This window comes from Lygodium microphyllum, chromosome 5, assembly GCF_053477565.2.
Source record: "Lygodium microphyllum isolate KBCC chromosome 5, Lygodium_microphyllum_v1.1.10, whole genome shotgun sequence".
In the NCBI taxonomy this organism is placed as follows: Eukaryota; Viridiplantae; Streptophyta; class Polypodiopsida; order Schizaeales; family Lygodiaceae; genus Lygodium; species Lygodium microphyllum.
Genome location: NC_141139.1, coordinates 148280553 through 148292957, shown reverse-complemented (window position 1 = coordinate 148292957; position 12405 = coordinate 148280553). Strand labels below are relative to the sequence as shown.

Below are 12405 nucleotides of genomic sequence, written 5' to 3'. Positions count from 1 at the left end.
AATTGGTAATTAAATTTTTAAGAAGGAACCGTCATTTTCTTGCTAAGGTTTATCACTTAATAAAAATTCACCCATTCTTAATAATTTATTAAAATGAACCTTTCATTAAATTAATTTCTCCTCACTGCACTTAATTCTCCTTTGTAATAAACCCGGTTTCGTGGGATGAGTATGCGCAGTCTTTGGAATTATTTCCATGGTCCAACACCGCTTTATCAAAGATGTGGTCTTGATGTGTGTAGGTTGTTGTGATGTTTTGGTTCAGTGTCTTTGTTACAGTTAAGGGTATGGAGTGTAGTTTTTTTCTTTATTGTCTGATACGGGGATTTGGGTGCTTGCATGTTGCATAGCATGAAGCTTTCGGTCGCATATGTCTCGAGGTCATGTCGAATTTTTTCTAGGCTGTGGTTTGCTTGGGGATAGTTGGTTGAGTCACGTTTTCTTGTTTTGGTTGTTTTCTTATCCTTGGTTTTTTGTTTGTTGATTTGCAGGCATTCTCCTTGATTGTCTGTGTTTGTGGTGTGTGTATAACCATCTGAATGGCGCCTTCTTACGCTCCTCCCCCTATCCAGTATGAAGCTTGCATGTTGATTGTCTGATACGGGGATTTGGGTGCTTGCATATTACATAGCATGAAGCTTTCGGTCGCATATGTCTCGAGGTCATGTCGAATTTTTTCTAGGCTGTGGTTTGCTTAGGGATAGTTGGTTGAGTCACGTTTTCTTGTTTTGGTTGTTTTCTTATCCTTGGTTTTTTGTCTGTTGATTTGCAGGCATTCTCCTTGATTATCTGTGTTTGTGGTGTGTGTGTAACCATCTGAATGGCGCCTTCTCACGCTCCTCCCCCTATTCAGTATGTCCCACTCGTCAGTAGGGATTAGTCTTACCTACTCACTTTTGAGTCTCTTACGAAGACAGGACTCGCTGCTTTTGTAGCTACCTCCTTTCCATTGCTTCCAGAGGATCCATCGATGTGTAATGAGTGTCTGGCCTCTTACAGCAAGAAGTCGGGACTGGTCCAGGGTATTTCTATGACTTTGACACCTCGAGGCCTAGGGAAGGCTCTTTCTCTTCCCTTCAAAGGTGAACCCTTTATTACCACTCGTCAGCTTTTCTCTAATGAAGAGATTTTGAAGCTGTTACAAAAACAGACAAGGGAAATGCTGGATGTTAAGAAGGTGATCAACTCTTCAGGAGTTTTCTTTTCCATGATCACTGATCCTGTGTGGAAGATGGTCTGTCAGTTTCTCCAGGACAGGTTTATGCCTGCCAAAACGCCATCCCAATACTTGTCCAAAGAGCTTTTCACAGCTTCACAGATGGTGTTGAAAGGAGTAGCTATTGATTGGAGCACTTACCTACTCACTAAGATGGATCAACATTTTGTCAAAGTCACCAGGGAAAATGTTACCAATGTCACCTATGGATCGTATTTGTCTGCCTTCTTGACCTACTCAGGTTTACAGAAGAGTGTGCCTCCACCTTCTCCATCGGATCCAGTACCTCCTCTTCCACCTTCAGATGAGTCAGAACCCATTGATATAGAGGATGATGATTCTCCGCCTCCCCTGGTCATACAACGCAAACGCTTGAAGCGGGTAGCGGATAAAGCTCCTTCAGTTCTTCTTTCAGTGTCCATTCCTACTACCTCTGGCAGTGATCTCCCTGGGTATCTCACATGTAATAACCTGTTCAGAGCACATCGAGAAGGTTCGTTGGACATATCAGTCCCCTCACTGAACAGTCTAGTCTCGGGAGATGCTATTCCTTTCCTTTGTAAAGACATTCAGAGTTCCATTGAATTGTCAGTGACAGCCTGTGTTCAACAGCTGTACGCTTCCTTTTATGAAGAGTTGATGCAGTCTAACGACCAATTCCATAAGGCAACATCCGAGTTAGCCTCTGCTAAGGATACCCTGGCAGATTTGTTTAAGCAGATGGAGCAATAAACCCAACTGGTTGCAACCCAACGAGATGAGATATCTTCTTTGAAGATCCAGTTACTAGAGGCTTAATCAGAGGTTACTAGCCTTTCAGAGGAGAAGGAGAGGATGTCCAGAGAAGCGCAGGAGTTCCAAACTCTTTTAGATGTTAAACTTTCAGCCTTACAGACTGCTAATAACACAGTGGAATCACAAGCTTCCCAAATCAAGCAGTTGCAAGATCAACTGGCAAAGTCCCGGTCTGTTCCTCCCAGCCCTAATGTTCCCTTGATCCCTTCTCTCTCACAGCAGGACTTGGCTGCTCTTCAGAGACAGGCTACCTTGTGTATATAAAGTGGAGAGATTGCAATCCAGAATGGATTTGTTATGGTCTACATTTGAGCAGTTTCAGAAATATGTTCCACCAGACCATTCTTTCTTTGTCCACTATCACTTACAGAAGTTGGCCTTCTACATGAAGCTTTCCACGATGGATTTACCTCTTCCAGAGAATGGATGGAGTGGGGCTTGGTGTGCTGAGTTGCTGACAGAGGTGGTAAGGATGGTGTTTGAAGATTCTGTCACGACAGATACCATCTTGATGTCCTACATGTATCTACGAGGAGACTTGTTGATTCCAGATGAAGTGGATATGGCTTGGTATATGGGAGACGTGGTTCTACAAGCTGTTTTGTATGTCAATCATTTGGAGTTGCGCATAGATGACATGTTTTAGAGTTACTCCTCCAAAGTGGATAATTGCCCTGATAATTCCTGGCATACCATGATTGATTCTGTGGTCCTAAATCAAAGACAAAACACAGCCCCTACCTATGCCCAGAGTACTAATCAACTGAGGGTGGATCTCTTAGCTTATCTTTGAAAACATAATCCGTTTGATTCTACCTTTTTTTATGCCTATCATAGAAGATCTCTCTTAGAACCTTCTGTTCCTACCCTCCTGTATTACCAACAAATGGCTCACCGATATCATATATATCTTTCCCTTTGTCACACTAATTCCACAACTATTTTACCCCTTCTTTTCCAACCTTTCTCTTTTTCTCAAATTCTCATCTTTACATACTGTTCTTTTATTGAGGATAGAGTATTTTCCCCTTCTCCACCGTGTCCTTCTCCACCCATGTACCTTCCACTTTTCCTATTTATCAATTAACACCCTTTTTAACTGATTCTCTACAAATTTCAGCCACTCCTTCTTTAAATCATTCTTCCTTTTATGATTTTGCCTACCCCTTACTTCATCCACTTTTCCTTATTCCACTTCCCTCTCCTAATACTTCTATATCTCAACCATCTCAGTTGGTTAGTGAATATGACGGGTTTGATCATCAGATTTCCAGAAGAAGGGGATGGAGCTCGAATGATTCCCTTACAGGACCTCAGATAAACTGGCTAGTAATTCCAGGAGAATGGACAGCTGCCAGTCAAGCATACTAGAACTATATTCATTTTGCTCAGCAGTATTCCCAATCTGCAGATCCTTCAGTGCAATTAACTGCTCACTTTGCTTGGTATCTGGCGTATATGCATAGGCATTCTTATAATGATTCCAAGCCTATTCCAAAGTTGTGCATGAATGTCAATGTGAGCATTGATTTCCAGCAGCTGGATATATTGTTTTTTCATGCCCTTTGTTTACCTAGTAGATACCTTGTCCTGTTGGAAAAGATGTGCTGTCTTCAGTTTTTTCAGAATCCTCCCAAAACATTTGTAGATGAATCCTTGTCTATGGATCGTTTCCGAAATCACCAATCTTTCAAGAGGGATCATCTTCATTGATACCTTTTCCAATGTATGGTGGATGATTTTTAATGAAAATCTCTCTTTTTGGAGGAGTCATTCAGATGGTTGTGTTGTGTGTAGTGTTTGTATTTTGGGTTAATTTATGTAAAAAGAACGTGGTGATTGCCTATTGGATTGGCTTTCGTGTGAGCTACATTTTGGAGACTTGTGGTGATGGGGTTGTGGTTGGAGAGTTGAAGATGCTGATAAAGAAGAAGAAGAAGATACCTCTTATATCCTTTACAAGTTTGTTGTGATTTTCAGTTTGATAAGCAGTGTTAATGTATACAGGGTTTTCCTTTTGTTGTATTTTTATATTAGATACAGGTTATAAGTTGGGATCATGGTTGGATGGATTGTTTTTTAGGATATATTGAAGATCAAAGTTGAGTTTTTGAATGAACTTGTATTCCCTTTTTCTTGGGTCGCGAGGACGCTTCCTTATTAAGTGTGGGGATATGTTGAGTGTTGAAATGACTTGTTTTTTGGCTGATTTTTGTTGTTTTTGAGAGCTGAATGGTTGATTTTATGAGATGATTGATTGGTTTGGAAGTGGTTTGAGAGTGTTTTGGATAATATTGATTGTGTTTTGGAAGTTCATGATGTTTATTAGTAGAGATATGAGGTTCTGTGATGTTCTGAGAGGTTCTGATTGGTTCTGTATACCTTCTGTATAGCTTCTGTTATGTTCTGTTTTGTTCTGATTGTCATCAGTAAGGAGGGATGGATTGATGATTGATGAAGATTGAGATATTGTGAAAGCTTATTGAATAGTTTTTGAGAGTTTGGAATGGTTTGAGTATGAGTTATGAGGTTTTGATGACCTTCTGTAACCTTCTATAGGTCTTCTGTAGAGCTTCTGTTTCTGTTCTGTTCTGTACTGTAGCTGTTCTGGTAATGTACTGTGATTGTTCTGTATGCTTCTGTATGTGTTCTGATGGATGAAAGTGTAGCTTGGGAAAGTTTTCTAGCCTTGGAAAGAAGTGAATACAAGTGCAAAAGAGCTGAAAGAAGTGAAAGAAGTAGCTGCTGAAGACTCAAGTGAAGATTGGAGTGAAGTGACAGTAGTGAGCTATGAAAAGACACTGTAGTGGCTCTGGTGACTCTTCATATCAGACATACCTCTTGGGAGGGGTATCCACGATCTAAGAAGGATTATTGAGAGTGATTATGAGAGATTGTAGTGAGGATATGATGTATTATTGATGGAGAGAGAGAGAGAGAGAGTCAAAGATAGCCAATTTTACTAAAACAGAGTGATTGTATATGAGAGATTGAGAGAGAAGACTATGAAGATATTGAAGATGAATACTATGTGATGTATTTCCATTCAAAGATGGTGTATTCCTTTGCTTTCTTTGTTATATTGATGGATTTTGTGAAGATATTGAAGAATATGGTTGATTTTATCAAATCCGTGGGAGATCTACATGATGCTGTATGAATATTTGTTGTGCCTGGTGTTCTTTTCTTCATTGTGATCATATAAAACCTAATAAACAAGCTTGTTGATGTTACAAGATAGATTTTCTTGCAAGAGAATTCCCTTTTCCTTGGTGTTCCTCTTGGGGCTCCAAGGTCTCATGGGATAAAGAGACAGTTCACATGCAGGTATACCCCACAGCAAAATGGAGTTGCAGAAAGGAAAAACAGGCAAATTGCAGAAGTTGCACGTGCCTTGATGGCTGAAAAGAATATACCTAAGCATTTTTTGTCTGAGACTGTTCATACTGGTGTTTATATTATGAATAGAACTCCCATAGCTGCAGTTCCCCCGAAGAATGTTTTACAGGTAAGAAGCCTGATGTCTCACACTTGAAAGTGTTTGGCTGCATTGTGTATGTTCATGTGCCAAATGAGTTGCGGAAGAAACTAGATCCAAAGGTTGAAAAGTGTGTCTTTATTGGATACTCTTTAGAGCAAAAAGGGTATCGCTGTTATAACCCTGTCACATGTAAGTTCAGAGTGAGCAGGGATATCATCTTTGATGAAATGAGCAGTTGGTATACATCTAGTGGTGATGATTGGATGATGATGATGATCATGACACTCATGTGTAGGCTGAAAAGCAAGAATCACGGACTCTTAGTGGACCAGAGACATCATCTGGTAGTCCTTGGTCTGGGAGACTAAGGAGTACCTCTACATCTTCAAGTGCATCTAGTAGCACTACAGGTAAAGACAAAGGAAAGAGTAAAGTGTCAAAAGGCATTAATGCAGTTCTTGATGGAGACTCCAGTGGCTCAGAGAGCTTGGATGATGAGCTTGGCATTCCTTCAGTGAGGATACCAGGTGTACAGAGATCTCATAATAATGTAAAGGCTCCATTGAGTGTTCTGGTGGTACGCAGATCTAGCAGGGTTAGATACCCTATTAAAATATTTAGTTTTGAAGGTTATGCAGCTCACCATTATGCTTATATGGTGAAACTAGTTGAGGATGTTGAGCCCACTTGTTTTGAGGATGCTGTTGGTCATACTCATTGGGATGCAGCAATGGATGAGGAGATGGCTGCATTAGAGGCCAATAAGACTTGGGATCTAGTATCTTTGCCGAAGGGCAAGAAAGCTATTGGATGTAAGTGGATTTATAAGATTAAGCACAATGCAGATGGTTCCATTAGTAGGTACAAAGCTAGGCTGGTTGCAAAAGGCTATACCCAGACATATGGCATAGATTATGATGAAACCTTCAGTCCAGTTGCTAGGATGGCAATTGTCACATGCGTGATTGCTTTGGCAGTAGCCAAAGGTTGGAGGTTGCAGCAAATGGATGTGAAGAATGTCTTCTTGCATGGTGATTTGCAGGAAGAAGTGTATATGGATCAGTCAGCAGGTTATGAAGATTTAGAGCATCCCACGTATGTGTGCAGGTTGAGGAAGGCACTCTATGGGCTCAAGCAAGCACCGAGAACATGGTTTGACAAGATCAGAGAGTATCTTGTCAATATTGGCTTTTATGTTTCTGATGCTAATCATTCACTTTATGTGAGAAAGGGAGATGCAGGTTTGGTCATCATAGTCATCTATGTGGATGACTTGATTATTATAAGTGATAGTGATAGTGGGATTTGCTGAAGTCAAGGATTTTTTGAAGAAGAAGTTTGAGATGAAGGATTTAGGTGAGCTAAGGTACTTCCTTGGCATTGAGGTGATCAGATGTGATGATGGTATATGGCTGTCCCAAAGACAATATGGCTTGGATATGTTGTCCAAATATGGTATGATAGCATGCAAACCACTTTCAAACCCGTTGGAGCAGAATGTAAAGTTGAGTGCTGATGTTGGGGATGAGATAGAAGACCCTACTATGTTCAGGAGGATAGTGGGGAGTTTGATCTACATGACCATTACAAGGCCAGACTTGAGCTACGCTATTGGTCTTGTGAGTCAGTTTATGCAAGTACCTAGAAAGCCACATTTGGATGCAGTCAGAGGCATATTGAGATATGTGAAGTCCACATTATATTATGGACTTTTCTATGAGGCAGGTACAGATGTGCAGATGTTTGGATACACAGATGCAGATTGGGCTGGTAGTATGTCTGATAGAAGATCTACCAGCGGATACATGTTCTCTCTTGGTAGTGCAGCAGTTGCTTGGAGCAGCAAAAAGCAATCTACAGTTGCTTTGTCCAGTACAGAGGCTGAGTATAGAGGTGCTGCTGTTGCAGCATGTGAGGTAGTATGGCTACAAAAGTTAATGGCTGATTTGGATGTGCAGGTGGAAGGTCCAGTTGTCATTTATTATGACAACATGAGCAGTATACAGTTGGCTAGGAACCCTGTGTTCCATGCCAAGACAAAACATATTGAGGTACACTACCACTTTGTGAGAGAGAAAGTACTAGCATGTGAGGTTGACTTGGTGTATGTCAGCACACAGGATTAGATAGCTGACATCTTCACGAAGGCATTGGGTACAGAGAAGCTTTAAAAGTTTCGAAGCTTACTTGGAGTTGCAGAGATGCAGTTGAGCTTGAGGGGGAGTGTTGAGATAACAAGCTCAACACATGCGGACATTGATGATGGACCGCCTGGTTAGATGGGTCCACATGTCTACACTTAGCACGTCGGTGGTCATGATGACTCTCACATGGCCACTGACTCATTACTCATTATATTCAGGTTGTTACACCTATTTACAACTGGTACAGTTATAGTGCCAGTTGACTAGTGTAGTCGGTTATGCATTGTTTGACTTAGTAGGCCACTTTCCTTTATGTTGTATCTTATCTATACTTTGTGTACATTGTAAAAGGGTGTGGAAGAAGAAGAAGAAACCAGCAAGAAAATGTTTTGGCCTCCATCTCTCTTCTTGTCTCTTGAGTGAGCTTCTCCTTGTGCATTCTGTGTGTGTTCGGCGCAGCATCTTGAGCAAGTCTCCCCACCACGCGATTCTTCACAAAAGTCTACTACTACTCCCTATATAGGTGTTTTTGGCTCCAACGCCATGGTATAGCTACAAAGCCCATAACCTTATACGGCCCCCACAAACCCAACGCCCCCTCGCGCCCCCCCCGTGTCACTAAGGTAAATACAAAGTACAAGGAACTTTGTGAAGAGTAACTAAGTACATAAGAAATACAACAGTTGTGTGAACAACCAATCTGGTGGGTTGAAATGCTAGACCATCGGAGGGGTAGTATGAAAGAAGTTGTCCAAATTCAAAATCTTTAGGAAAGCCTCTCAAAGATTCCTTGCATCCTCTCCCATCCATCTCCCACAGCGAGTGTGGACTATGTTTGTCCTAATCCTTCATAAAGACTCCCCAATGGATATATACTAAAGATCAATGACCTGACTACCTCTTGCAGTCCATATGAATCAAGCTATAATGATGGAAATCAGCTCCCATCTATGACAATGCCCATGAAACTACTGTGTCTGAGAGTAGTCTAGGTTCCAGATCCTGCTCAAATGCTGTCCAATGATGAGAAAAGAAGTGCTCCCCCGAATGTCCTCATAGCTGCATGATGGACCTCTGTCCTGTCACCCAAGCTACGCCCCGTCATGTTGCCACCATGGATCCCGCAATGCCATGAAATACTATTTTTAGAACTCTCCTCCAAACCTCTTGGTCGTTTAGGACAATCCCATAGGCAATGTCTTTGTATCTTCTCTGGCTCAGCACATTGTGCACATGCCAGTGGGTCCTTGCCATTTCCAAGCCAAGTGCCAATTGCTAAACTCCTATGGGCTAGAAGCCATAGAAAGAGAGATATCTTCCTAGGCCTGAAGCTATCATGTAGCTGCCTCCAAAAATTGTGTAGGAAATCATCTAAGATTCCCTCTGTGAAGAGTAACTAAGTACATAAGAAATACAACAGTTGTGAACAACCAATCTGGTGGGTTGAAATGCTAGATCATCAGAGGGGTAGTATGAAAGAAGTTGTGCAAATTCAAAATCTTTAGGAAAGCCCCTCAAAGATTCCCTGCATCCTCTCCCATCCATCTCCCACGGAGAGTGTGGAGTATGTTTGTCCTAATCCTTCATAAAGACTCCCCAATGGATATATACTAAAGATCAATGACCTGACTACCTCTTGCAGCCCATATGAACCAAGCTATAATGATGGAAATCAGCTCCCATCTATGACAATGCCCATGAAACTACTATGTCTGAGAGTAGTCTAGGTTCCAAATCCTGCTCAAATGCTGTCCAATGATGAGAAAAGAAGTGCTCCCCTGAATGTCCTCGTACCTGCATGATGGACCTCTGTCCTGTGACCCAAGCTACGCCCCGCCATGTTGCCACCATGGACCCCACAGTGCCATGAAATACTATTTTGAGAACTCTCCTCCAAACCTCTTGGTCGTTTCGGACAATCCCATAGGCAATGTCTTTGTATCTTCTCTGGCTCAGCACATTGTGCACATGCCAGTGGGTCCCTGCCATTTCCAAGCCAAGTGCCAATTGCTAAACTCCTATGGGCTAGAAGCCATAGAAAGAGAGATATCTTCCTAGGCCTGAAGCTATCATGAAGCTGCCTCCAAAAATTGTGTAGGAAATCATCTAAGATTCCCTCTCTGTGCCAATGGGGGGTAGCTGCTGACTGTGCTCCAATCCTGCTCATTTGTATCCTCTGCCCCAATCTAGTGTAGCCAAAAAAGGGTACATCACATGGTCTGTCAAGGAAGGGTCCTCTCCACACCAACTCTCCTGGATCCCACTGAAGTCTCTGTAGAGGCCTCCTCTCGTATGTCCAGTATCTCCATCCATCTACAAGACCAATAATCTGAGCAACCGTTGAGTGCTATGAGGTCAAGATCCTCTTGCTGGAGGCAGCCATCCTCCTCAACCGTGAAAGTGAATGTCTTGTCTCTACTAGACTCAATAACTACTAGAAGGATATCCCCTCTAACGAAGAGACCAATCAAGGTCTGGGAGGTAGTTGTATCTGTCTGCCAATCTGGTGGATCTCCCTCCATCATGGTCTCAATCATAGCCCTGGCTCCCCTTAGACCGTGTAATCTCTACCTCTGAGTTTCTTGTGGCAACACTTGAAGTGCAAACCAAACCCCCACTGACGCAGCGACCTATATAGAGAATATCCCCATGACAAGTGTGTCTACTGTCCAGTAGTGTCACCTGGTCTACCACCTCCCTCATCCCTGATGAAGGTCTGGCATCAATATGTACTGGGACATTCTACTACAATATGTCCAATCATCCTGCAAGTAAGGCACAATCCATCTTAGCCTGGCCACAAGGAACTCCAAACCAAGCTTCTCTTAACCAATAGGATGATACTCTTCATTCACAATAATTTCCAATGATACAAAGGTGCCTTAGAAATTGTTTTTCAAAGTGTAGCAGCAAGTGGTAGGATTGGGGAATATATTCTCTTTGGCTTTAGGAGAGACATGGTTGGATTGGGTCTCCAAGGACATCATTACACATACATCCAATGCTTCTTTTCATTTGTTGGTGTAGGATAATGGAAGACTAATAAAGCTGATAAACTTTGGATAATGAATCACACAGCAATATCGGTAGTAGACAACACCGATGACTAGATAAAATTCTTTAGTGCATTGCATATTCCACATGACTTGCATAGAGAACAATAAGCATCTGTGGAATTCGTGCTCACTTGCTCAAACAGTTTGGGGGTTCATTCCTGAAGTTAGGAAAGGGATTAGTCATCCCAGAATACCAGAGTTGCAAAGCATTGAGACTCCCAATACTGCATAAAATGACTAAAACATCACATGGTTAATGGCCAACCTTACAGATGATGCCTTAAAACTCTATCTAATTAGTTTCGTAAAGAGAGTTAGCTTCCAATGGTCTAGATATCAATTTTCGATAGTTATAAACCACAGCAATCTAGTCCAAATATCTTTCTATTCCCTCTACTCTTTTTATGTGAAGAATCTGCAAACAGAAGTTATTGCTCCAAATAATGTGAGCAACAAGAACGTGATGTTGTGCTCTACAATCTGAAGCATATTTTTTTTCTCACACCAACAATGAGAAAAATAAAACTTGAGATACAATGTTTTTTTACTAAAAGAACTTGAGCTTTTAATTTTTGACCTGCAGATTGTGAAAACTGCATAAATATGCAGTGCAACTAACTGGTTCTTCAAGCTCTGTTCCACGTACTATATACATTCGTGATTTCTCCATCACAGCAAGGAGGTCACTATTGTCATCTGCCCATTTCATATTCCATACATCTTTACGTTCAAATTTGAGAGAGAAAATACCTCCATCACCCTGATAAACAGCTCCAATTAGAACCCTTTTACACCACGTTACACTTCTTACTGAATTTGAGAATAGGTTGTAATGCACATAGAAGGAAACAGTTAATGTACCTCACTAGTAAAGACATCCTTGATAAAAAAACAAAACTGAGATATTTGCAAATCAGTAAAGCAAGAAAAAGGCCATTCTTTTCCAAGAAGAGAAAACTCCTTTTTTTTTGAGAGAGAGAGAGTAAATCTCCTGAGGAAAAATTGCTGTGAGGCAAAGTATGAAATTAGCCCTATACTACGATAATGAAGATAAAACAAAAGAGGAAGTCTACTACAAAGGCCTGAATGAACAACCAGTCTGAAGGTCTACAATGCTAGCTTAGGCATGTGCAATATTTGTTTTTTCTAGGTACCTTTTTTGAAAATTAGTTGCACATTGGCGACAAAGTCCTCCATGGGGTTAATTCCTGTTATTCATGAGTGACTTTTTGTTTATTTTTTCTACAAGATGGCTGCAGAAAAGAAACTCCTTTCATCATACCTCTCTTGGGAACAACTTCAACTTCAGAGGTAACTTATCTCTCTACTCGCATGTCTTGGGACAGCCAACAACAAGGTTGCTTGCAACAAGGTAACTTATCTCTCTTCAAGCATATGTCTTGGGACAGCCCACAAGAAGGTTTCCTACCAATTTGCAAGTGAAGCACTACCTTGGAAGGTGCTCTAGTAGACTATTTGCATCATATACCCCCCATGCACAGAGGGAATCCAAATAGAACAAGGAAGGGAATCTACAGATGGAGTAGGAACCACGACTCTAATTGACAAGTGTTGAGGGTGCCACTCCAACACCACATCTACAAAACTCTTATCCCTTTGAATCACAAACCCAAATCCCTTTTAATATTATCAGGATTGGCCTTTAGAGACATTAAAACATCATCGGCCAAAGCTTGGCCAACCAATTGTTCT

General features: G+C 41.4%; 1 protein-coding gene across 1 annotated transcript in view; it reads right to left on the bottom strand.

The window, feature by feature from the left end:
• LOC148036517 (uncharacterized) overlaps nt 1-12405 on the bottom strand; it is a 307373-nt gene that overhangs the window by 109858 nt on the left and 185110 nt on the right. Inside the window, exon 12 of the mRNA XM_087678942.1 lies at nt 11270-11452. Coding sequence (XP_087535068.1) covers nt 11270-11452 — 183 coding nt within the window. The remainder of the gene's footprint in view (nt 1-11269; nt 11453-12405) is intronic.